Source organism: Trematomus bernacchii, unplaced genomic scaffold (assembly GCF_902827165.1).
Source record: "Trematomus bernacchii unplaced genomic scaffold, fTreBer1.1, whole genome shotgun sequence".
In the NCBI taxonomy this organism is placed as follows: domain Eukaryota; kingdom Metazoa; phylum Chordata; class Actinopteri; order Perciformes; family Nototheniidae; genus Trematomus; species Trematomus bernacchii.
This window is the reverse complement of record NW_022987714.1, coordinates 15451254-15478833: the sequence shown is the minus strand read 5'-3', so window position 1 is coordinate 15478833 and position 27580 is coordinate 15451254. Positions and strand designations below refer to the sequence as shown.

The 27580-nt window shown below is 39.1% G+C and overlaps 1 protein-coding gene and 1 pseudogene across 1 annotated transcript; both read right to left on the bottom strand.

Moving 5' to 3' along the window:
- Positions 1-3474: 3474 nt before the first annotated feature.
- Positions 3475-26584, bottom strand: LOC117491540 (annotated as a pseudogene).
- LOC117491399 (myosin-13) lies at positions 12422-14177 on the bottom strand. Its single transcript, XM_034141361.1, has 8 exons — positions 14140-14177; positions 13975-14009; positions 13448-13669; positions 13210-13353; positions 12940-13096; positions 12818-12845; positions 12633-12729; positions 12422-12528 (listed from the first exon to the last, which is right to left on the bottom strand). Exons 3-8 carry the CDS (start codon positions 13652-13654, stop codon positions 12433-12435), a joined length of 729 nt encoding a protein of 242 aa, XP_033997252.1. The 5' UTR covers positions 13655-13669; positions 13975-14009; positions 14140-14177; the 3' UTR covers positions 12422-12432.
- Positions 26585-27580: the final 996 nt, after the last annotated feature.

Here is a 27580-nt window from a genome sequence, read left to right as displayed (position 1 = left end):
AATGACCATATCTTCCCTTCTAAAAGGGTTAAATTAATAATCTTTGTTCTCAAAGTAATGATAAACCTGTGAGTTGGATGTAGAAGTGTCAGAATCAATATAAATGTTTTTTATTTTAAAGAAAATTCAGATTTTACATAGTAAAAAACTAAATTATAGTGTCCGTCCAAAAATTATTTTTTACAGATAGTGAAAACTACCCTTGGATGATGGGTTAGTAGACTAAAAGCTTTAGGAATCCAAAGTACAACATATAATAAGTACCCTGTATCAAGATTGATGCAAAACAAGTGAAATTTGACCTTTTTAGAGAGATTTAGCCAAAAACCCCCACTTTTGGGGTCATTTGGGTGGATTTGACCTATCTCTGGCTTCCCTTGGTCGATTTGGTTGGTTGACATACCCTTGTGACCGTTAGAGCCAATAGAATCGAAGGGGGAGGCCCACTCACACACACGTTGTAAAGAAAAAATGTGGGCGCTTCGCGTGTGGAAAACGAAACCAAAGTGGAGGAATGTCTCCTTCTGGAGTTTGGAAACTAAAACGCAGTTGTATTGCTTATGGATTATCAGAAATAATTTCAAAGAAGGCACAGACACATAGGATGAACCTATGGATTAACTGCAGCATCATTTTTTTATCGTTTTAATGCCATTGAAGACCACTTTTGACCAAGGTAAGCCATATTTACGTTTGTTAGCTACTTAGCTCCACATGTGATGATGTACGCTTTCGTTTATAGCGTCGCGAATGTTTATCACTGAGTGTTGAGGTTTTTTACACAGATTCAGTGTCTCCAGGACACCAAAAACGAGTGGTTGGCTGTGCATCTAGGATAAGTAATAAGGGAGTTATGAGTGAGTTTAAGTGCCTTTGTAGGTTCCGTTGTTTCGATCGAGGCTAATTCAGAGGCTGAGTGCTAGCATTGTGGGTTTTTTTTGAAAAAAAAAATTAAAAAGATCAGTTAGCTGAGTTTCTTCCCGTTACATGGATATAACACATTCATAGTTTTATTCAATATTAAGATTCCTTAGACGTTGTTTCCTGCAAATGACGCGTTTATCCGCCCGGTACCGGGGGGGATGGTGTGAAACAGGTTAAAAGTACAATCCAGAATAATATACGTACTCGCCTTTATCTTTTTGCCATTTTAGCCTTTTTACCAATTTCTTCATATTACAGTTTTGCATGATGTCACTGTAGGACAATGTTTTAAGGATCTCTTGTCGAGCTAGGTTGTCAGTTTGAAATGTCTGGATGAAGATGTAACTGATTTTATGTGACAGACAAAAACTAAACCTCAAAATGAATGTGACACTGGTCTCAGCAGAGAAGCTCATCTTGTATTAGAAACACCTTTAGTGTTTGATCTTGCAAATAAAGAAGCAATCCAGACGATCAACCGGATCCTGTGTCTAATTCTTGCTGCTGCACTTTTCTGTTTTCTACAGATATCTTTATTGTTGCTGTGGTACCCAAGCTTTTGGGACCCGTAACACAGGCACGCAAAACTCTGACTCAGAGCTCAATGGGAATGGTTGGCGTATCATATGCACGCAAAATCTGACTTCTGCGTACCTATTGCACGCATTTCCAATGTGTAAAGTCGTGTCATTTGTACGCAGACTGAAGAGAGTGGGTTGTGTAAAACACACACGAACATACACTTGAACATACAGCTAACACACGAACATAGATTAGTTGATATGTTAATATGTTCCAGATGTCGAAAGCTCATTATCTCATGACGTCTTTAGGAGTAATTCATACCCTATCAGGATATGAATTTCCCAATTAACAAAGCATATATACGTTTGCACATGAACACACATACAATTCTCCTTGCATTAACAAACACACAAACCTCTATAATGATGATTATAATCTAATCAGCCTCTTTGTACTTCCTCTCACCCCTAATAATTGCGGAGGAGACGATGGGCCTCTCTAAATCTGGAAACTGTAATTCAATAACATACAGTTATACTGAGAAGATCCCAGCCTGATATAACAGTAACAGTAGTTTTCTTGTTTGTAAACAGGCCTGGAAATAATGCACACTCCTGCCTGCATGTTTGTTGTATTTTTAAATCTTCTTTTCTATTTTGATTGAATTGACCATGTTTGTATCCATTTAAGGAAGTTAGGTTAAAATGTAAATTCTCTAAGTGTTTAAATTACAAATGATTTACCAGGATACATGGGAAAACCCTTCTGTGTCATTAACTTACATGTCACTTGCAACATTTAAGTGGAGACCTTATGACCATTCCTATAGTAACTATAATATAATGTTTTCCCCTTTTTTTATATTTATTCTACTTTACTGTTTTTAGTTATGCTTCATACAAAAGGCTTACTGTTGAACAGCTTGTTTTCTGGCTAATGTTAGCAAATGTATTTGTTAGATGCTAGTATAATAGTCCAACGTGTGGGATGGTTGGGACAATATTATTTATAGTTCTTACCTTGTAACAAATCAACAAAGGGCAGAGAAAAGAACACAAAGGCTCAATAGCCTACATCAACTTTTAGCTACATGTCGCTAGGGTTGGGAACCGAAACTCGGTTCCAGATGAGAACCGATAAGAAAATGCCGGGTACCCATACAAAATACACAATTTCGGTTCTGCTTAACGGTTCCTAAACGCAGTAGACCCTGTATTCCACCGGGTCCGTCTGTGCCGCTTTCACCCGGTGGAATACAGGGTAAGGGCGGACTGGCGATCTGTGTGTTTTGGAGAATCACAGAACGGCCGGTCGTCAGCGTACATTTGTATTGCATGTATATTTTTTATTGGTAAAAATGTCAGTTAAAGCTTAAAAGAATAAAGATATTTTTGTTGTCTAAACGTTTGACCTCTTTCTTTTACAATTTTGAAATCGAAACGGGGAATCGATAAGAACCGGAATCGATAAGCAGAATCTGAATCGATACATTTCAAACGATACCCATCCCTACACTCGACAAAGTATCCCAGCCAATCTCCTTCTTCTCCATGTGAATACCCCCTATGACTTTAAGTACTTCAGTTGGGTGGATAAGGTTATGCCACAAACCCAGACATCAACCTAAAGTACCATTCTAAAAATAGCACAGAACCGAGAACCAAAAACCCTTGCCAGAACCCAGAATCAACCATGCATCCATACAGTGATTTTATTGCACTTTTTCAGACCAAATTAATATCAGGGCATGCATTAGCACCTTCTTTATTTTGCTTAAACATGATTATAAGGCACCTGAAGTTATACTTAAAAATATCACAATTAAGACATATGATGAGAATCACCATATTTGATGTTGTGGCAAACCATCTATTTCAAATGTGTGGACTTTGTTTTGTGGAGCTTGGTCCACTGGGTAGGATAACACTGCTTGTGCAAATGTGATTTCTAGATAGCATACTGGGATACCTTTTCCCAGTCTAAAAAGTATCTCTCATACAATCAAAGAGCAGGCAGACGGCAAAATAAGTGCAAAAAGGTAAACCTTTATTTTTACAGAATATTTCACATCATATTTTATGATTAGAAACAGCTGATCGGGCAGTGTGCTTTACTCGGCTACCTCTTTTCCCTGGAAACATAGACATAAAAGGTTAGATTGATTTTGATACAAATTAACATGCCTTACAGTTGGGTAAAACTTAATCAGATTTAAAATACATTGTTTTTGATTAAACACATTTGATATAGTTACCTTGCCAGAGTCACGGCTCTTTGCTCTCAGTTTGTTGACCTGGGTCTCTGCAATGTCAGCACGCTCCTCAGCCTCCTCCAGCTCATGCTGAACCTTCCTGCACTTGGACAGATGAGTATTGGCTTGTTCCTCCTGGAATAAGAGATACATAGTTTAAGGTACAGAAACCTTCAAACACTTTCAAATATAATATAAGAATGTGATGGTAATCTTAACAATCAGCAAGATTTGCTGGTAAATATAAATCTGACATATACAAAAAAATGATATTTTGTCCTTACCGCCTCCTCAGCCTGCCTCTTGTAGCCCTTCACCTTCAGCTGCAATTTGTCAACCAGATCCTGCAGCCTGGCAACATTTTTCTTATCTTCCTCAGTCTGTGAAAGACAGGTAAGATTTGCATATTTCAATATTTTAATAGGTTAGTATATTAGATAAATTGGTACTGTACATGTTAACTATGAAAGTAACCATACCTGATAGGTGAGCTCCTTAACTCTCCTCTCATATTTGCGGACACCTTTAACAGCATCTACTCCACGTCTCTGTTCAGCCTCAACCTCTGCCTCCAGCTCACGCACCTTTTGAATAAAAGTAAAAAATGAAGTATACTGTTTTTTCCCCCAAAGTCTTGCTATAGCTGTGTAACCCTTAGAATCATATCCTACCCTAGACTCAAGTTTCTGGAGCTGCTTCTTGCCACCCTTCATGGCCAGGTTCTCAGCCTCATCCAGACGGTGCTGCAGGTCCTTAACAGCAACCTCCAGGTTCTTCTTCATCCTCTCAAGATGAGCACTAGTATCTTGCTCCTTCTTCAGCTCCTCAGCCATCATAGCAGCCTACAGGAGACAGCATAACATGTTAACTAGACATATCAAGGAAAAACCATTGCAGTTAAAGTAAGAACACATGACATTGAAACCTACATCAGTGATGGCCTTCTTAGCCTTCTCCTCTGCATTCCTTGCTTCCTGAACAATGTCATCCACTTCACCCTGGACCTGGACCAGGTCTGTCTCAAGCTTCTTCTTGGTGTTCACAAGGCTTGTGTTCTAAAAGGTAAAAATATTTAGCCTCCTAAGTCAACACCTGTCTAATATTCACAATATTAAAGATCTCATTAGATTCTTGAATTATTGAAACAAATGATTGGGTTTGTTCACCTGAGAGTGCAGAAGTCCAACACGCTCACTGGCATCAACCAGCTCTTGCTCAGCAATTTTGCGACTTCTCTCTGTCTGTTCCAGAGCAGCTCTAAGTTCCTCAATTTCAGCCACCATAAGACCGTTTCTACGCTCCACCATAGCAGCCTGCTCCTTGAAGTCCTCCTGGGCTCTGACAGCATCATCAAGGTGCAGTTGTGCATCCTAGTGAGAAAAAGATCAGACATATACATGAATGCCAAAATGTAGCCCAATCTACCATAGTTGGAAAAACAATGTTCCTTTCAATACCTTCAGCTGTGCCTGCACATTCCTCAGCTGCTTCTGGGACTCAGAAGCCTGGCGGTTGGCATGGCTGAGCTGAATCTCCATCTCATTCAGATCTCCCTCCATCTTCTTCTTGATTCTCAGGGCATCGTTCCTGCTCCTGACCTCAGAATCCAGAGTGCTTTGCATGGAGTCAATCACTCTCTGACTGTTCCTCTTGATCTGTTCCATCTCTTCATCTTTCTCTGCCAGCTTCCTGTCCACCTCACCCTTAATCTGGTTGAGTTCCAGCTGGACACGCAGGATCTTAGACTCTTCATGTTCCAGAGTTCCCTAATGAAATCAAACAATTAAACACTCATCTTTGCCTTCAAACACTGATATATGTGTCAATGATTTGTAATGTTATAAACTCCCAGGAAAAAGAAATACCTCAGCCTCTTCAAGAGCTGTCTGGATTTCAGCCTTCTCTGTCTCCAGCTGCTTCTTGGACTTCTCCAGCTCATGGATGTTCTTGCCAGTCTCACCAATCTGTTCAGTCAGATCTGAGATCTCCTCTGCAGAAAGATACATGGGTTTTATCATATTGTTGAGCCTTAAATTGTAAAATATCAATTATAATTTTTCCAACACATGTTGAATATTAACTCTGTGACATTATGTAGAACTCACGTTGCAGATTCTTGTTTTCACGCTTCATGGTCTCCAGTTGATCAAGAGCCTCCTCATAAGAGTTCTTGATCTTGAACAGCTCAGTGCTGAGAGAACGAGCCTCCTTCTGTGCTCCCTCAAGCTCTGCCTGACCCTCCTCGTACTTCTGCTTCCACTCTGCCAACACCTGAATAATACAATTCATAGCGTTTCTTTGGTTATGTTAAAGTATCAGGGCAAAATAAATATTCATGTCATTGTTTGTGTGTTATGACCAAACACAGTAAATTGTGTTACCTTGTCAAAGTTCCTCTGCTTTTTGTCCAGGTTGGCAGCAAGGCCATTGGCCCTCTCCACATCAATCATGAGGTCCTCCACCTCACTCAGGAGCCTCTGTTTGGTTTTCTCAAGAGAAGCACACTTGGAATTCACTGCCTCAATCTGTTCCTCAGCCTCCTGAAGGCGCTGGGCAAGCTTTTTCCTGTTTGAAAATGGAGGTATTTGATGCTTAAAGAAGCTCATTATAAAAATAATACTATTTTAAAATATTTTTTAGATTCTAGATCAACCTGAAAGAAGTCTTTCAATCTCTAATATTTGTAAGTAAACACAAGTTAAAAATAATGTTTATATAGACAATGTTTGTTTAAATTCAAGTATTCATACAAGATAATCAGCCATCGGTTGAGTTTTACAAAAATGCTACACTTGAATGTCACTCACTTGGATTCCTCAAGCTCCTCAGTGCGCTGGATAGCATCAGTTTCATACTTTGATCTCCACTGAGCCACCTCACTGTTGGCCTTGGACATTCCACGCTGCAGCTCAGCCTTGGCCTCCTGCTCCTCTTCAAACTGCTCCCTCAGCAGATCACAGTCATGGCGGGCTGATTGCAGGCCATGGGCAAGAGCATTCTTGGCCTGTTGTAAGACATATTATTGACCTTTGCACAATATCTAATTTACAACAATACCAATACACACCATCTTAATGGTTTCTTACCTTAACCTCCTCTTCAATGTGTCTCTTCAGTTCCTCAATCTGCTGTGTGGAGGCCTGCTTGCCTCTGGTCAACTGAGAGACAAGAGCTTCCTTCTCTTCAACTTGACGGCTGAACTCGCCTTGTGTGAAAAATGTCATAATACATTAGTTTGTGTTAGGTTTCTCAATAACATACACTACTGATCATTGACTAAAAGTTGTAAATACCATTTTCTGTAAGGAGCCGTGCTTTCTGTGAACTTGTGTCGTTGATTTGACGGACGTTTTCATCATTCTTGGTCTTCAGTTCGCTAAGTTGGTCCTCAAGACTACGGCACATCTTTTCAAGATTTCCCTAATCAGGAAAAAATAAACAAGATCAGTGATCAGATCTTATTCATAAAATAATTTACATTATGTACTATATTCATATTGGTAATTGGCACATGTAATATAATTTAAAAAAAGCATGTAATGCTAGTGTACCTTTGCCTTAGCAACATTCTCCATGTTGCTAGAGAGGTCATCAATCTCCATCTTGTATTCACTCTTTTCCTTCTCAAGCTTCTGCTTGACACGCTGGAGGTTGTCAATCTGCTCTCCCAGATCAGCAACACTGTCAGCCTGCTTCTTGCGAAGGGCAGCAGCAGTTGCTTCATGCTGCAGAGTGGACTCCTCAAGATCACGACGGAGCTTCTGGAACTCAGCCTCACGCTTCTTGTTCATCTCAATCTGAGCAGAGGTGGCACCTCCAGCCTCCTCCAGCCTCTCACTGATCTCCTCAAGTTCCCTGGAGAGGTCAGCTCTCTGCTTCTCAACCTTGGCACGAGCTGCACGCTCAGCCTCAATCTCCTCTTCCAGTTCCTCAATACGAGCCTGTTGAATGTAGATGTTTTCTCTTTTAGCAATCATTCACTTTATTACACATAATAGCAAATGTATGCAGTATTGTTAAGTGTAACACAATATCTCACCTGGAGCTCCTTGATCTTCTTCTGGAGCTGAGCACCCAGAGACTGCTCATCTTCAATCTTGCTAAGGAGCTGACTGCATTCAAAGTCCTTCCTGTGAAAAAAATTGATAAAGTACATTGAGTTCATGCAATTGAACACTTCTTTAAAAAAATGTATGTTGTGCAAACAGAAAAACTAAGTTACTTTTTGATTTTCTCATCAGACTGCTGCTTGTCATTCTCAAGATCCATGACGGATTCCTGGGCCAGTTTGAGATCACCCTCAAGCTTTCTCTTGGCTCTCTCCAGGTCCATACGCAGCTTCTTCTCTTGCTCCAGAGAACCCTCAAGCTAAACAAAGGTGTACATTTTTAATGATCATGTTCAAGATTAATCTTGCTTTGCCAAATCAAGTGACTGTAAACTTACATCATCCACTTGCTGCTCAAGCTTGGTCTTGGCCTTAGTCAGAGTGTTGACTTTGTCTTCCTCTGCCTGCAGGTCATCAAGAGTCTGCTGATGAGACTCCTGAAGGGCTTTCTTTTCCTTGCTCAGCTTAGCAACGCTCTCATCCTGAGAGGCCATCTCCTCGGTCAGGTTCTTCACCTAAATGTGCAAGAAATTGTCAATACAAAGAACACTATCATTTCACTTCACCTAATGGACAGATTATGAATTCCAAACCTTGTTCTCAGTGGCATGTTTCTCCTTCTCCACTTTGGCCAAGGTAAGCTCCAGGTCATCAATATCCTTCTTGAGCTCAGAGCATTCATCCTCCAGCTTTCTCTTTTTGGCAGTGAGCTCGGCATTGATTTCCTCTTCATCCTCCAGTCTCTCACTTGTCTCTTTGAGTTTGGCCTCCATCTGAATCTTACCTTTGATAAGTCCCTCACATCTCTCCTCAGCATCTGACAGATTTTCTCCTTCCTAGACCATTTTATAAAATTAGAAATGAGCAAATCAACTTGGACATACATGGAAAAACGATCTCATCTGTCTGATAATGTTTGTACTTACAGATGCTACTTGCAGACTCAGATCATTCTTCTCCTGCAGAAGGGAAACCATCTTCTCCTCCAGTTCCTTCTTCTTGGCCAGGGCAGTAGCCAGGTCAGTTTTCATCTTGTCATAGTTCTCCTTCATATTTGCCAGCTCCTTCTCAGTTTCAGCACTCTGCAGCAGAGGCTTAATCTTGTAGTAGACCTTCATCCATGGCCAGTGTTTCACATTCATGAATGAGCGGATATTGTACTGGATGGTATATATAGCTTCCCTGCAAAAAAGAAACAGCTTTTTTAGACGATGTTATATTTGAATTCTCAAATCACAATTGAGAATGAGTTGTTAGCAACATGCCTTCTCTCAATCATCTTTATAAACGCCTTTCTCATGATATAGCCACGGGCCAAAGCCTGAGTCAGGGTGACCAGAGATGCAAGTTTTTCGTCTCTCATCTCCTCAAGGGTACCCAGCAGTCCAGCCTTGAAGAACACCTGAACAAAAGAAAATGTAAAAAAAATGTATAATGAACTGATATAGTCCTGCCACATGGTGGCTTCTTTCTCTTTATAGTGCCAGTAATTCACTTCTGTGTTTCCTTGGCACCAGATATCTTAAATTAAAGGGAGTTTCACATTTTCTCCTATTTTCTTTCTCTTTTTTTGGTTTCTAAGGTTCATATATACATGTTGAATTAATATGAAAACGATCAGACACACTAAACTGAACCACTTGACTTCATTCGAAATGAATCTTTAGTATGTTAAGGGAAGGTGCTTACCTTGGTGTGTCCAAATTTATACTCGTCATGAGGAACATCAACTGACCCAAGCAGCTTCTCTGAAGCCTTCTTGTTGTCCATGAACTGACCCTCAGGGATGACACTGGGATTCAGCACCTTGTATCTTTTATGAAAAGGTTTATGGTCAGTGGGAGCATTACATTTTAATAATCTGCTTCAAAAATTAACCTATTGCAATATCGACTGATACCTCTGCTTGAAGTCAGCATAGAGGACCCTGCTGGGGAAACCTTTTCTGCAGATTCTAATACCCTCCAGGACACCATTACACCTGAGCTGGTGGATAACCAGGAAGTTCTCCATCAGTCCTGTATACAAATACATTTCATAATGAATGATTTTAATGATTAGTAAGTGTCTTAATTAAATGCAAACAAAACCTAACCCAATCATTAAGACTATCACGATTATGTTCTCTATTTACCTGGAGTCTTTGACTCATTAGGAATCAGACAGCGCACAAAGTGAGGATGGGTGCTCCTCAAGTTAGTCATCAGCTTGCCCAAGTTCTCCTGTAATCCATAATGGTGTCTCATGTCATGAAATGCCACAATTGTGAGTTTTAGTTTAAACAGAGAGCTATTAGATATGTTTGCTTTGAGAAAGCTTACCCTGAACTGTGAGGACACAGTCTGCATAGAACCACCCTTCTTCTTGCCTCCCTTCTTACCAGCCTCTGGTGATGTTTTGTTAGAATGTCACAAGATTAGCATAAACAAGTAATAGTTGATGAGTTAAAATAAAATAATATTACAAATATTATTAGTAAAAAGTATATGTTATCTCTGGTCTTAAAATATGTTTACTGTAGTTACTATCTTACCCTCAACTACTGGAGGATACAGCAGAACAAGCAGTTTCACTGAGGATTTCATGTACAGCTGAATGACAGAGTCATTCAGGGGATCCTTGTTCTTGTCCAGCCAGCCAGAGATGTTGTAGTCCACGATACCAGCATAGTGCACCAGGGAGAAGTGGGCCTCAGGCTTGCCCTTTACGGGCTTTGGCTTCTCAAATGCTTTGGTTTTGCCAAGATGCTGGTCATACAGCTTGTTCTTGAAGGATGTGTCTGAGGCCTTGGGGAACATGCACTCCTCTTCAAGGATGGAGAAGATGCCCATGGGCTTTAAAAAGTTGAAAGAGGTATATAATTTAGTGATACATGATAACAAATACAAAAACAGTTACATATGATTTATGATATAATAAATTAAGTGTTTACCTTTTCAATCAGCTCAATGCAGGCAGCCAAGTCCATTCCAAAGTCAATGAACTCCCAGATAATACCCTCCTTCTTGTACTCCTCTTGCTCCAGGACGAACATGGTGTGGTTGAAGAACTGTTGCAGTTTCTCATTGGTGAAGTTGATGCACAGCTGCTCCAATGTATTGAACTGAAATGGACATATAATCTTTATAATCTCTTACAAGGCAATAAGAACTATTATTTATTGAAGTATCAACTGCTAAATTGTTGGAACTCAGGCTTACATCAAAGATTTCAAAGCCAGCAATATCCAGCACACCAATATAGTACTGTCTAGCTTGTTTGGTGTCCAACATCTGGTTGATACGGATGACCATCCACAAGAACATCTTCTCATAGATAGACTTGGCCAGGGCAGGCACTGAGTTCATGACCTTAAAGAAAACAGTAATGTGATTAGATTTTTGACAATATAAAACCGTTTTTTTTTACCTTATAAAGAAACATGACACAACATTTCAAGTATAAAAATTGCATCAAAGATGTCCCTTGACTTTTGAATTTAGTATTAAATATAGGGAACTCATTGAAAGAAATACGCCAACAGATATCGCGTTTCTTTTTCCTAGTGAACTCTGTACTACATTTTTAGTTTTTAAATAGTACAAAGTCGAATATTGATATGTATTGTTTACCTGAGGTACAGTCTGTCCCTTGGTGACATACTCATTTCCGACCTTCACTCTAGGATAGCACAGACCCTTCAGCATGTCAGCGGAGTTCAGACCCAGCAAATAAGCAACCTTGTCAGCATCTGAAAACAATTCAGAAATGTCCATTATAATTTGTGAAGAACACAATGTTATCAAGAAATGTACCAATGTTGTTGCCAAGCTCTAAGCTTTGAGCTAAGATTAAATACTCACCCTCTGTGCCATCAGGCTCAGCCTGCTCCTCACGCTGCTTTTGCTTGAACTTCATGTTACCATGGTGAAGCACAGCACCGGTCATCCTGTAAATGCTCATCTTCTCTTCATTAGTGAAGCCCAGGATATCAATAGCATTCTGGTTTCAAAAGACACAAAAAACATAATTGCTCAAGCAAAAGTTCTTAAAAGAGTTGTAATGATGTTGCATTTGTTTCACAAAGTCTATTTAAATATGTTGAATTGAAAATTACTCACATCCGTGGCTTCCAGCTCGAGTTTGTCATCAATGCTGGCCACAGTGATCTTACCCATGCTACACATGGGGAAGTCGTAGGGGTTGGTTGTGAGGAGTGCCAGTTCTAGAATCCCAAAAATATAAACATGTCAGTAGATATTTTTTATAAATGTAAAATAAGGTTAAAACAATTGTAATATCTCAATCTCCTTACCAATCAGCTCAGGTATGTGGGCGGTCATCATCTGGTAGAAGATATGGTAGCCTCTCTCTTGCTCAAGCTGGAATGTCACTCTAGACTTCTCCAGCAGATCTACAAGATTTGATCATATGTCAGAGCCAGGCTAAATCTTACTTACAGTAGTTTGTATATACTATAAGGATTGTTACTTACAAGTCTCAATATCAGCACTAGCCAGTTTGCCAGCTGTGTTGAAATGGATTCTGATTGAATTTACCCTGTTTGAAATAACATAATCATTAATGTCCCTCCACATGTGGCAATGTAACAATGCTTCTCTCGTGTGTAGAAACTGTTCCATACTTACAAACGAGAAGAGTTGTCATTCCTCACAGTTTTGGCGTTACCATAAGCCTCAAGCAATGGATTGGCTGCAATAATCTGATCCTCAAGTGACCCCTAAAATCCAGATTAAGAATTGCTGTCAGGAAACGACTTCATTTGTTCATCCCTGAAAAAACTTCTAAAGAATCCTGAATCGTCATCATCATAGAGTAACATACCTTTGATGTGTCCCTCTTGGGTCCAGAAACTGAGATTGTTGCAAAGTACTGGATGACACGCTTGGTGTTCACAGTCTTTCCAGCACCAGATTCTCCACTAGGTATAGACAGAGATCATTAAGAACTTGACCAATATGTTTGATTAATCTTAATTTAAAAAACAATTGTAAATGTTACAAACTTACGTGATCAAGACAGACTGGTTTTCCCTATCTGTAAAAGTGAAAAAAACATAAACCAATCAAGCACATGTTAAAAACAGAAACCCTATATACTGATGCGTTCTAAATGAGTGGTAATGACTTACCAGTAGCCATGAACTGATAAGCGTTGTCAGAGACAGAGAAGATGTGGGGTGGAGCCTCCATACGCTTCTTGCCTCTATAGGCATTTACACATTCAGAATCGTATACTGGGAGCCACTTGTAGGGGTTCACAGTGGCACAGAACAACCCAGAGTAGGTCTAAAAGTGATCATAGGGAATTAAAATGTAACCTTCCTATATATATATATAGATGTATATATCTATAGCAATATCCAATATTTCTCTTATTCTCATTAGACAAATTTACTTACGTAGATCATCCATGCTGCATAACGCTCTTTGAGGTTATACAGCACAGAGGCTTCATTGAGATGGGTCATCATGGCCATGTCCTCAATCTTGTCATACTTGGGAGGGTTCATTGGATACACATCACACTCTTTCATTACCTTCTCCTAGAACAGGAAATGTTTCACAATTAGATCCAATCATTTTACATTCCTAGTTCTCTCTGGCTTCCCACTTTAACTCTGACTTTGTGATACAAACCTCCTGAGTGGTCAAGACTTTGACAGTGATTTTGTCACCATCTTTCTTGAGGATTGATCCCTTCAAGTACAGCTCCTTGACATCAGCCACATAGCAGGCACTCTTGCCATCAAAAGGTGCGCTTTGAGCCTCAATTCTTTCCCTCTCTGGCTTACGAAGGTAAATGGCAGCTATGCCATAAGTGGCCATCTCCGCGTCTGTACTCATGGTGCCGGCTGATGTCTGTTGGATAATTACAAATTAATTGCAACTTAGACCTATGTTCATTAGATTGCACATGTAATTCAACATCATTTGAACTTAAAATGATGCAGATACATATCTACAAATTTGCATGTAAACATTATCTCTGTATTGTTACAGGTTGGCTTTAATTTCACTCAAAGTCCGTTTCAGACTTGGTTTTAACTAAGAGTATATACTAACATATTCTTGATGATTTGTAAACGTTTCAATTAATTACAGCAGACATTAAATGAAGAATAAATAATTTGCACATGTATTAAACACTTAAAAGTTTTCCTTACCTAACCCCTTCTCCTTCAACAGTATTGAATCAATCCTGTTCAAAACAGTTTTTAGTTGTTAGAGAAGGTAAAACAAGACTCACTCAACAAATATATCTATAACAACAAAATAATTGAGAATGAAATACATATTCAAATCATTTCAAGCTTAAGAAAGCATATTACCCCAAGTAGGAAATCAGAAGAGGCTGTTGCTGCTACCCTCTATCGTGTCCCCCAGTGTCTTTTATATTGAATACAATTTGATGACACAGTAAAAGTTAAATGTGGCATACACCAAATGTGGTATGACAGACTGGTTGGCATACAACTGATGTTGTTGTTACATATCATCTGATGTGTCAGGTTTCAGTAAGTATGGTCAGGTCTTTTCTTTAAGTTTATTTAAAGCTCTTGAACACCCTCTTAATTTTTTTAAAGGTATATTCCTTTTAAATTAATTTCTATGATCTTAAACTGCTTCTTTAATTTGATTAATTAAACCATAATTAATATGTTGGTAACATAACAATTAACAGTTTTTATAGCATAACTTGTAAAATGTTTTTATTTTACAGAATCCTTTTGTGATCATACAATTTAAACAAATATTAAATCAATGTCCTGGATTACTACAGTAAAACTAGGTTTAATTTAATTTTGAAAGATGGATTTTTAGGTTTGTTGCATAATGAGGAAAATAATCAGTAAGACATTCTCACTATCAATAATCAATAAACTTGAAACAATAATAAACAAAGATACTTTGAACAGCTAGTCGCATTCTCTGGCTCTTCTCTACATAAAACGTCTCTCTCTGACAGTATTTTTCAACTTTACATTGTGCAGCTTCACAGGAAAGGTTTCCTTGGATTTTTTTGACCAAGATATTCATTATGCTCTTGCAAATTTTACATGTTGGGATTAAAGTGACAATAGTCAACCTCTTTACCCTTCTCCTCAAACAGTCCCACCAACTAATCCTGACGGATCCAAAAATACTCTCAGACTTAATAATGATTGGAATGTCTTAGGCTCTCCTTACCATTGCCTGTTCTATGGACCTATAAATACACATTGGAGGCATGCTTATAGCTTTCCTTTCCACAGGCCTCAAATATTACACATGGTAACATCAGATACATATTTTTTGGTCTTTATTGATTTTAAATCATACCTCTACATCAGAAATGTATGCATCATGTATGTTGCATGTAACATACTATATGCCAGACATTCAAACAAAGATGGAAGAATTTGTCCCACATTTTGTCCTACATTTTCCAAACTTCACATTTGCCCTTTCTAGAAGCATATTAGATGCTAGTGGAGCCTCGCAGCGGCAAAACCGTGCCGCGCCACACTAATTGCGCCGCATAAGCGCATAGGTGCGCCGCTTTTTCAGCTCAGTTGAGGCTCCCTCCGCAAGATGAGGCCCCACGCAGTCTGCATGAGGGAATACTCGCAGACATTTCAATGATTTGTACGGCAAAGTTAGGTTTGGAAACAATATAATTTCCATGCATAACACGGCATAACACCGGCACAGCATTCGCACTAATAAGAAAGACAATTCCATTAAAGATCAAAAACGTTTATTGTGGTATATTTCACATCATATTATATGATTAGAAACAGTCAATCCACTCAAGTGCTTTACTCAGCTGCTTCTTTTCCCTGTAAAAAAACAAACAAAATATAAATACATAGAGTGTATATGCACAAGCATAAACATCATACTCTGCATACATCTGAATGTTTTCTCTGTCGTTCATTTCATAAAGATTTGGGCTATATTTGTTCTGTCAAGACTTAACTATTGCATTGAGAGTTATTTAATTTAATTTTCATTCATAAAAGCTGAAATGTCTTTATAGTTACCTTGCCAGAGTCACGGCTCTTTGCTCTCAGTTTGTTGACCTGGGACTCTGCAATGTCAGCACGCTCCTCAGCCTCCTCCAGCTCATGCTGAACCTTCCTGCACTTGGACAGATGAGTATTGGCTTGTTCCTCCTGGAATATGAGATACATAGTTTAAGGTACAGAAACCTTCAAACACTTTCAAATATAATATAAGAATGTGATGGTAATCTTAACAATCAGCAAGATTTGCTGGTAAAAATAAATCTGACATATACAAAAAAATGATATTTTGTCCTTACCGCCTCCTCAGCCTGCCTCTTGTAGGCCTTCACCTTCAGCTGCAATTTGTCAACCAGATCCTGCAGCCTGGCAAACATTTTTCTTATCTTCCTCAGTCTGTGAAAGACAGGTAAGATTAGCATGTTTCAATATTTTAATAGGTTAGTATATTAGATAAATTGGTACTGTACATGTTAACTATGAAAGTAACCATACCTGATAGGTGAGCTCCTTAACTCTCCTCTCATATTTGCGGACACCTTTAACAGCATCTACTCCACGTCTCTGTTCAGCCTCAACCTCTGCTTCCAGCTCATGCACCTTTTGAATAACATTAAAACATTAAGTATCCAGCTTGTTTTCAAAGGTTTCTTTCAGCTATATAAATCTTAGTATGACTTTTCTTTACCCTAGACTCAAGTTTCTGGAGCTGCTTCTTGCCACCCTTCATGGCCAGGTTCTCAGCCTCATCCAGACGGTGCTGCAGGTCCTTAACAGCAACCTCCAGGTTCTTCTTCATCCTCTCCAGATGAGCACTAGTATCTTGCTCCTTCTTCAGCTCCTCAGCCATCATAGCAGCCTACAGGAGACATCAAAACATGTTAATTAGAAATATCAACAAAAAAAATGGCCGTTAAAAGCAAGAACACATGACATTGAAACCTACATCAGTGATGGCCTTCTTGGCCTTCTCCTCTGCATTCCTTGCTTCCTGAACAATGTCATCCACTTCACCCTGGATCTGGACCAGGTCTGTCTCAAGCTTCTTCTTGGTGTTCACAAGGCTTGTGTTCTAAAAGGTAAAAATATTTAGCCTCCTAAGTCAACACCTGTCTAATATTCACAATATTAAAGATCTCATTAGATTCTTGAATTATTGAAACAAATGATTGGGTTTGTTCACCTGAGAGTGCAGAAGTCCAACACGCTCACTGGCATCAACCAGCTCTTGCTCAGCAATTTTGCGACTTCTCTCTGTCTGTTCCAGAGCAGCTCTAAGTTCCTCAATTTCAGCCACCATAAGACCGTTTCTACGGTCCACCATAGCAGCCTGCTCCTTGAAGTCATCCTGGGCTCTGACAGCATCATCAAGGTGCAGTTGTGCATCCTAGTGAGAAAAAGATCAGACACAAAACATGAATGCCAAAATGTAGCCCAATCTACCATAGTTGGAAAAACAACTGTTCCTTTCTATACCTTCAGCTGTGCCGTGCCACATTCCTCAGCTGCTTCTGGGACTCAGCAGCCTGGCGGTTGGCATGGCTGAGCTGAATCTCCATCTCATTCAGATCTCCCTCCATCTTCTTCTTGATTCTCAGGGCATCGTTCCTGCTCCTGACCTCAGAATCCAGAGTGCTTTGCATGGAGTCAGTCACTCTCTGGCTGTTCCTCTTGATCTGTTCCATCTCTTCATCTTTCTCTGCCAGCTTCCTGTCCACCTCACCCTTAATCTGGTTGAGTTCCAGCTGGACACGCAGGATCTTAGACTCTTCATGTTCCAGAGTTCCCTAATGAAATCAAACAATTAAACACTCATCTTTGCCTTCAAACACTGATATATGTGTCAATGATTTGTAATGTTATAAACTCCCAGGAAAAAGAAATACCTCAGCCTCTTCAAGAGCTGTCTGGATCTCAATCTTCTCTGTCTCCACCTGCTTCTTGGACTTCTCCAGCTCATGGATGTTCTTGCCAGTCTCACCAATCTGTTCAGTCAGATCTGAGATCTCCTCTGCAGAAAGATACATGGGTTTTATCATATTGTTGAGCCTTAAATTGTAAAATATCAATTATAATTTTTCCAACACATGTTGAATATTAAGTCTGTGACATTATGTAGAACTCACGTTGCAGATTCTTGTTTTCACGCTTCATGGTCTCCAGTTGATCAAGAGCCTCTTCATAAGAGTTCTTCATCTTGAACAGCTCAGTGCTGAGAGAACGAGCCTCCTTCTGTGCTCCCTCAAGCTCTGCCTGACCCTCCTCGTACTTCTGCTTCCACTCTGCCAACACCTGAATAATACAATTCATAGCGTTTCTTTGGTTATGTTAAAGTATCAGGGCAAAATAAATATTCATGTCATTGTTTGTGTGTTATGACCAAACACAGTAAATTGTGTTACCTTGTCAAAGTTCCTCTGCTTTTTGTCCAGGTTGGCAGCAAGGCCATTGGCCCTCTCCACATCAATCATGAGGTCCTCCACCTCACTCTGGAGCCTCTGTTTGGTTTTCTCAAGAGAAGCACACTTGGAATTCACTGCCTCAATCTGTTCCTCAGCCTCCTGAAGGCGCTGGGCAAGCTTTTTCCTGTTTGAAAATGGAGGTATTTGTGGCTCAGTTAAACTCATAAAGTTACAAGTTATTTTCTAATTATATTTGCATATATGAAACAACTAATTACCGTATTAATTAATCTAAATGATTGGCCTCAAAGTAAGAAGCTATACACATTTAAAAATACTAATTTTATTACCAGCAATTCAGGAATCAGTAGAGTTTTTGCTAAAATGCTACACTTCTGGCCATTTAACAGTTTGAATGTCACTCACTTGGATTCCTCAAGCTCCTCAGTGCGCTGGATAGCATCAGTTTCATACTTTGATCTCCACTGAGCCACCTCACTGTTGGCCTTGGACATTCCACGCTGCAGCTCAGCCTTGGCCTCCTGCTCCTCTTCAAACTGCTCCCTCAGCAGATCACAGTCATGGCGGGCTGATTGCAGGCCATGGGCAAGAGCATTCTTGGCCTGTTGTAAGACATATTATTAACCTTTACACAATTTCTAAATCACAAACAAATCATACAAATATATACTATCTTAATGGTTTCTTACCTTAACCTCCTCTTCAATCTGTCTCTTCAATTCATCAATCTGCTGTGTGAAGGCCTGCTTGCCTCTGGTCAACTGAGAGACAAGAGATTCCTTCTCTTCAACTTGACGGCTGAACTCACCTTGTGTGAAAAATATTATAATACGTTAGTTTGTGGTACGTTTCTCAATCATATACTCCACAGATCGTTCACCAAAAACATGTAGATACCATTTTCGGTCAGGAGACGTGCTTTCTGTCCACTTGTGTCGTTGATTTGACGGACGTTTTCATCATTCTTGGTCTTCAGTTCGCTAAGTTGGTCCTCAAGAGTACGGCACATCTTTTCAAGATTTCCCTAATGAGGAAAAAATAAACAAGATCAGTGATCAGATTGTATTCACAAAATAATTGACATGATGTACTATATTCATATTGTTAACATATAATATAATCAAAAAAGCATGTAATGCTAGTGTACCTTTGCCTTAGCAACATTCTCCATGTTGCTAGAGAGGTCATCAATCTCCATCTTGTATTCACTCTTTTCCTTCTCAAGCTTCTGCTTGACACGCTGGAGGTTGTCAATCTGCTCTCCCAGCTCAGCAACACTGTCAGCCTGCTTCTTGCGAAGGGCAGCAGCAGTTGCTTCATGCTGCAGAGTGGACTCCTCAAGATCACGACGGAGCTTCTGGAACTCAGCCTCACGCTTCTTGTTCATCTCAATCTGAGCAGAGGTGGCACCTCCAGCCTCCTCCAGCCTCTCACTGATCTCCTCAAGTTCCCTGGAGAGGTCAGCTCTCTGCTTCTCAACCTTGGCACGAGCTGCACGCTCAGCCTCAATCTCCTCTTCCAGTTCCTCAATACGAGCCTGTTGAATGTAGATGTTTTCTCTTTTAGCAATCATTCACTTTATTACACATAATAGCAAATGTATTGTTGTAAGTATTGTTAAGTGTAACACAATATCTCACCTGGAGCTCCTTGATCTTCTTCTGGAGCTGAGCACCCAGAGACTGCTCATCTTCAATCTTGCTAAGGAGCTGACTGCATTCAAAGTCCTTCCTGTGAAAAAAATTGATAAAGTACATTGAGTTCATGCAATTAAACACTTCTTTAAAAAAATGTATGTTGTGCAAACAGAAAAACTAAGTTACTTTTTGATTTTCTCATCAGACTGCTGCTTGTCATTCTCAAGATCCATGACGGATTCCTGGGCCAGTTTGAGATCACCCTCAAGCTTTCTCTTGGCTCTCTCCAGGTCCATACGCAGCTTCTTCTCTTGCTCCAGAGAACCCTCAAGCTAAACAAAGGTGTACATTTTTAATGATCATGTTCAAGATTAATCTTGCTTTGCCAAATCAAGTGACTGTAAACTTACATCATCCACTTGCTGCTCAAGCTTGGTCTTGGCCTTAGTCAGAGTGTTGACTTTGTCTTCCTCTGCCTGCAGGTCATCAAGAGTCTGCTGATGAGACTCCTGAAGGGCTTTCTTTTCCTTGGTCAGCTTAGCAACGCTCTCATCCTGAGAGGCCATCTCCTCGGTCAGGTTCTTCACCTAAGTGTGCAAGAAAGATTTTGTTAATACAAATAAATAATTATAATCTCACTACCTAATGGACAGATCATTGATTCCAAACCTTGTTCTCAGTGGCATGTTTCTCCTTCTCCACTTTGGCCAAGGTAAGCTCCAGGTCATCAATATCCTTCTTGAGCTCAGAGCATTCATCCTCCAGCTTTCTCTTCTTGGCAGTGAGCTCAGCATTCATTTCCTCTTCATCCTCCAGTCTCTCAGTTGTCTCTTTGAGTTTGGCCTCCAACTGAATCTTACTCTTGATGAGTCCCTCACATCTCTCCTCAGCATCAGAAAGATTTTCTCCTTCCTAGACCATTTTCATAAAAATACATGTTAGCTCTTATATATTCACAAACATGAAAAAGCGTATTTGTCTGTTGACGTTTACTTACAGATGCTACTTGCAGACTCAGATCATTCTTCTCCTGCAGAAGGGAAACCATCTTCTCCTCCAGTTCCTTCTTCTTGGCCAGGGCAGTAGCCAGGTCAGTTTTCATTTTTTCATAGTTCTCCTTCATATTTGCCAGCTCCTTCTCAGTTTCAGCACTCTGCAGCAGAGGCTTAATCTTGTAGTAGATCTTCATCCATGGCCAGTGTTTCACATTCATGAATGAGCGCACGTTGTACTGGATGGTGTATACGGCTTCCCTGCACAGAAAAATAGGTTTTAGACCATTTTCTTTTTTTTTTACACCATTGATCAGAATTAGCAGTTTTCAACGTGCCTCCTTTGTGTCATCTTCACAAACTCCGTTCTACTGAGGAAACCACGCATTAAAGCCTGAGTCATGGTGACCAGATGTGCCAGTTTTTCGTCTCTCATCTCCTCAAGGGTACCCAGCAGGCCAGCCTTGAAGAACACCTGAACAAACAGAAACAAAAACTTATTTCAGAATACCTTTTTTCGAGGAGGGGAAATATACATTTCTTTCAGCAAATAAATGAGGAATTCAAGTAATGAACACTTGAAACACTATATAACAAGCAAGCAAACAAACAAAATGAAATATGTGACTCCTATTTATATGATGGTTTTTGGTTGGATGGAATGGTTTTAATGCCAAGTCTTAATCACTTGTTTCATCATAATCAAGGAAGTATTGTTTTTTATTTTTATTATTTTCCAGGATAGAAAAAGAGAGGCTACCAGAGTTTACCTCCTGAGGTAGTTTAATTAATTACATGTATAATACATACTACCGTAGTCACAGTAACATACAACAAATACACTGTACAGCGTCTTTGGTAAATATTCATTAGCTCAGTTATGAAGTAAATGTAAAGTACTTACCTTGGTGTGTCCAAATTTATATTCATCATGAGGGATATCAATTGACCCAAGCAGCTTCTCTGAAGCCTTCTTGTTGTCCATGAACTGACCCTCAGGGATGACACCGGCATTCAGCACCTTGTATCTATATGAAAGAGTTTATTGTCAGGAGGAGCATTACATTGTAATAATGAGAGGTTATAATTCTATGTATAAATAAATTATACCTCTGCTTGAAGTCAGCATAGAGGATCCTGCTGGGGAAACCTTTTCTGCAGATTCTAATACCCTCCAGGACACCATTACACCTGAGCTGGTGGATAACCAGGTGGTTCTCCATCAGTCCTGTAAAAAAATACATTTAATAATGAATGATTTTAATGATTAGTAAGTGTCTTAATTGAAGCCACACAAAACCTAACCCAATCATTAAGACTATCACGATTATGTTCTCTATTTACCTGGAATCTTTGACTCATTAGGAATCAGACAGCGCACAAAGTGAGGATGGGTGCTCCTCAAGTTAGTCATCAGCTTGCCCAAGTTCTCCTGTAATCCATAATGGTGTCTCATGTCATGAAATGCCACAATTGTGAGTTTTAGTTTAAACAGAGAGCTATTAGATATGTTTGCTTTGAGAAAGCTTACCCTGAACTGTGAGGACACAGTCTGCATAGAACCACCCTTCTTCTTGCCTCCCTTCTTACCAGCCTCTGGTGATGTTTTGTTAGAATGTCACAAGATTAGCATAAACAAGTAATTGTTTGAGTTGATGAGTTAAAATAAAATAATAATACAAATATACATTTGATTAGTAAAAAGTATATATTATCTCTGGTCTTAAAATATGTTTACTGTAGTTACTATCTTACCCTCAACTACTGGAGGATACAGCAGAACAAGCAGTTTCACTGAGGATTTCATGTACAGCTGAATGACAGAGTCATTCAGGGGATCCTTGTTCTTGTCCAGCCAGCCAGTGACGTTGTAGTCCACGGTACCAGCATAGTGCACCAGGGAGAAGTGGGCCTCAGCCTTGCCCTTTGCGGGCTTTGGCTTCTCAAATGCTTTGGTTTTGCCAAGATGCTGGTCATACAGCTTGTTCTTGAAGGATGTGTCTGTGGCCTTGGGGAACATGCACTCCTCTTCAAGGATGGAGAAGATGCCCATGGGCTTTAAAAAGTTGAAAGAGGTATATAATTTAGTGATACATGATAACAAATACAAAAACAGTTACATATGATTTATGATATAATAAATTAAGTGTTTACCTTTTCAATCAGCTCAATGCAGGCAGCCAAGTCCATTCCAAAGTCAATGAACTCCCAGATAATACCCTCCTTCTTGTACTCCTCTTGCTCCAGGACGAACATGGTGTGGTTGAAGAACTGTTGCAGTTTCTCATTGGTGAAGTTGATGCACAGCTGCTCCAATGTATTGAACTGAAATGGACATATAATCTTTATAATCTCTTACAAGGCAATAAGAACTATTATTTATTGAAGTATCAACTGCTAAATTGTTGGAACTCTGGCTTACATCAAAGATTTCAAAGCCAGCAATATCCAGCACACCAATATAGTACTGTCTAGCTTGTTTGGTGTCCAACATCTGGTTGATACGGATGACCATCCACAAGAACATCTTCTCATAGATAGACTTGGCCAGGGCAGGCACTGCGTTCATGACCTTAAAGAAAACAGTGATGTGATTTCATTTTTGACATATACAACTGGTATATTATATTATTTTAAAGATACATAGCACTAAAATTCCAAAAATTGAATCAAAGATCTCCCTTGAATTTAGCATTCAATTAGAACTCATTGACAGAAGTACAAAAAATGCCAATTGACATAGCATATCTTTTTCCTAATGAAATCTGTACTACATTTTTTGTTTCAAATAGTAGAATGTTTGATATTGATCATCATTGTTTACCTGAGGTACAGTCTGTCCCTTGGTGACATACTCATTTCCGACCTTCACTCTAGGATAGCACAGAGCCTTCAGCATGTCAGCGGAGTTCAGACCCAGCAAATAAGCAACCTTGTCAGCATCTGAAAACAATTCAGAAATGTCCATCATAATTTGTGAAGAACACAATGTTATCAAGAAATGTACCAATGTTGTTGCCAAGCTCTAAGCCTTGAGCTAAGATTAAATACTCACCCTCTGTGCCATCAGGCTCAGCCTGCTCCTCACGCTGCTTTTGCTTGAACTTCATGTTACCATGGTGAAGCACAGCACCGGTCATCCTGTAAATGCTCATCTTCTCTTCATTAGTGAAGCCCAGGATATCAATAGCATTCTGATTTCAAAAGACACAAAAAACATAATTGCTCAAGCAAAAGTTCTTAAAAGAGTTGTAATGATGTTGCATTTGTTTCACAAAGTCTATTTAAATATGTTGAATTGAAAATTACTCACATCCGTGGCTTCCAGCTCGAGTTTGTCATCAATGCTGGCCACAGTGATCTTACCCATGCTACACATGGGGAAGTCATAGGGGTTGGTTGTGAGGAGTGCCAGTTCTAGAATCCCAAAAATATAAACATGTCAGTAGATATTTTTTATTAATGTAAAACTCTAATAAGGTTAAAACAATTGTAATATCTCAATCTTCTTACCAATCAGCTCAGGTATGTGGGCAGTCATCATCTGGTAGAAGATATGGTAGCCTCTCTCTTGCTCAAGCTGGAATGTCACTCTAGACTTCTCCAGCAGATCTACAAGATTTGATCATGTCAGAGCCAGGCTAAATCTTACTTACAGTAGTTTGTATATACTATAAGGATTGTTACTTACAAGTCTCAATATCAGCACTAGCCAGTTTGCCAGCTGTGTTGAAATGGATTCTGATGAATTTACCCTGTTTGAAATAACATAATCATTAATGTCCCTCCACATGTGCAATGTAACAATGCTTCTCTCGTGTGTAGAAACTGTTCCATACTTACAAAACGAGAAGAGTTGTCATTCCTCACAGTTTTGGCGTTACCATAAGCCTCAAGCAATGGATTGGCTGCAATAATCTGATCCTCAAGTGACCCCTAAAATCCAGATTAAGAATTGCTGTCAGGAAACGACTTCATTTGTTCATCCCTGAAAAAACTTCTAAAGAATCCTGAATCGTCATCATCATAGAGTAACATACCTTTGATGTGTCCCTTTTGGGTCCAGAAACTGAGATTGTTGCAAAGTACTGGATGACACGCTTGGTGTTCACAGTCTTTCCAGCACCAGATTCTCCACTAGGTATAGACAGAGATCATTAAGAACTTGACCAATATGTTTGATTAATCTTAATTTAAAAAACAATTGTAAATGTTACAAACTTACGTGATCAAGACAGACTGGTTTTCCCTATCTGTAAAAGTGAAAAAAACATAAACCAATCAAGTACATGTAAAAACAGAAACCCTATATACTGATGCGTTCTAAATGAGTGGTAATGACTTACCAGTAGCCATGAACTGATAAGCGTTGTCAGAGACAGAGAAGATGTGGGGTGGAGCCTCCATACGCTTCTTGCCTCTATAGGCATTTACACATTCAGAATCGTATACTGGGAGCCACTTGTAGGGGTTCACAGTGGCACAGAACAACCCAGAGTAGGTCTAAAAGTGATCATAGAGAATTTAAATGTAACTTCATGTTTCCAGCAAACATTTTTCAGTCTCATTAGGCAATTAGTCTTACGTAGATCATCCATGCTGCATAACGCTCTTTGAGGTTATACAGCACAGAGGCTTCATTGAGATGGGTCATCATGGCCATGTCCTCAATCTTGTCATACTTGGGAGGGTTCATTGGGCTGATGTCCTCTTCTTTCACTACCCTCTCCTAGAACAGGAAATGTGTTACAATGAGAACTGATCAAATTGAATTCCTTGTACACACTGATTTAATGATACGAACATCCTCAGTTCCCAGTATTTTGACAGTGGCTTTGCCACCATCTTTCTTGAGGATTGTTGCCTTCAAGTACAGCTCCTTGACATCAGACACATAGCAGGCACTCTTGGCATCAAATGGTGCGCTTTGAGCCTCAATTCTTTCCCTCTCTGGCTTACGAAGGTAAATGGCAGCTATGCCATAAGTGGCCATCTCCGCGTCGGTACTCATGGTGGCAGTTTATTTCTGTGAAGTACACACAAGTAAGATAAATCTTATTAATCTTACTTATTTTAATGTTTTCAATCAATTTGATTGAACAGCCCAGAATGTCTGCCATCAAAGAAAAATAAACATATCCCCATTAAATTGAATTCTCCCTGAAATTGAAATGGAGGGATTCAAATCAAATTCTCGTTAAATCGTCACACAAATGTGCACAGCACCACACTCATTGAAAAGCAGTCTTTGAATTTAACCCAGAATTAGAAGCAGTGGGCAGCTACTATACGGGGCCCAGGAAGCCGTGTGGGGGTCAGCTGCTTTGTTCTCAGAGGTAGGAAGTAAACTGAAATGTGGATTGCTAACAGTCCACACTTCAATTATTTTGTACCGCTACCAGAACACATTCCAGTATGGAGTTAAAAGTAATTTGCTCATTAAAACGTTTTTCTAACTTAGATTGACAGAATAAAATATATTTACAAATGTAATGTAGTTGAAATATGTTCATACCTGTTCCACTCTTATTGAAAAGTCAGAAATATTCCACAATCCTGTTGAGAAGATATCATATTGGTCTTAAATCAACAAAATTGTTCATGATATTTTTTACAATGAATTTACATTTTAAACAAATTGAGCAAATACAGCAGAAGATAAGCCTACCACAAGCTGAAGTCTCCGAATGTCTTCCACCACACTGTCCTCTGTCTTGTTGGCCCCCCTTATATACAATCTGGCTTGCGTACGCAGCGAGGTTAAATATGGGCCCTTGCCAAATGTGGTGTGGACAACAGGCATCGATTGGAACAGGTGTTGCCAGTATATCTTGTATTTTGGATTTCATCCAGTAGGGCTAGTAACTCAACTGTAAGTCTCCTTCTAACATTTCCTTCATACTGTTTTTGAAACCTATTTTTCTTAAAAATCATATTAACATATAACTTGTAATTTTAGAAAAACTTATTTATATAACTGACCCCTGACCGTCTTTTACTTTACACTATATCATCATAGAATTATTTCAAGCCACATTTTTCAGTTGTCTGATGAAAAAATTGTGGAACAAAAAACTTTAATTTGAATTAATACACATTTTATAGTTTTATAAAGGTTTCTTTGATTTTTTTAAATGTCATTGTTCATTGTGAAACGATGATACTGATCATCTTTACAAAGTTTGATTACTTTTACTATGGAGCAGTTTAGCGTCCAAAAGTAAATGGTCTAATTGCATAATTAAGTGCTTCAGTAAAATAAAAAGAGAAATAAAACATACACACATTTGTTTACATGTATTTGTATACATTTATGATAAATAACAATTCTACGGATTCAATTATTCACATATTCACATATTCATTTAACTATTTATAATTGTATATATTTATCTTTACTTAAAATACAACATAATTGTTTATGCACTCATTTATTAAAGCAATGAATTATATAATTATATAAGTACATATTAAATAAATTGCCACTTAAAACCCTTTACCCTTTTTTATCATTTCCGGCCCATCTACGAGAGCAACTTTCACTTAAAACTTTACTTTTGATTGCAAGGTAGTCCAAGTACACATTTGTCATAACTATTCATCACTTGAAGATATCTAATTACTGTAATATGGCCATAATTGTTACACTTGAGCTTCATTTTTGATATTTTAGCTCTACAGCACAGAAATCTAAGGGAGAGTTATCTATTTC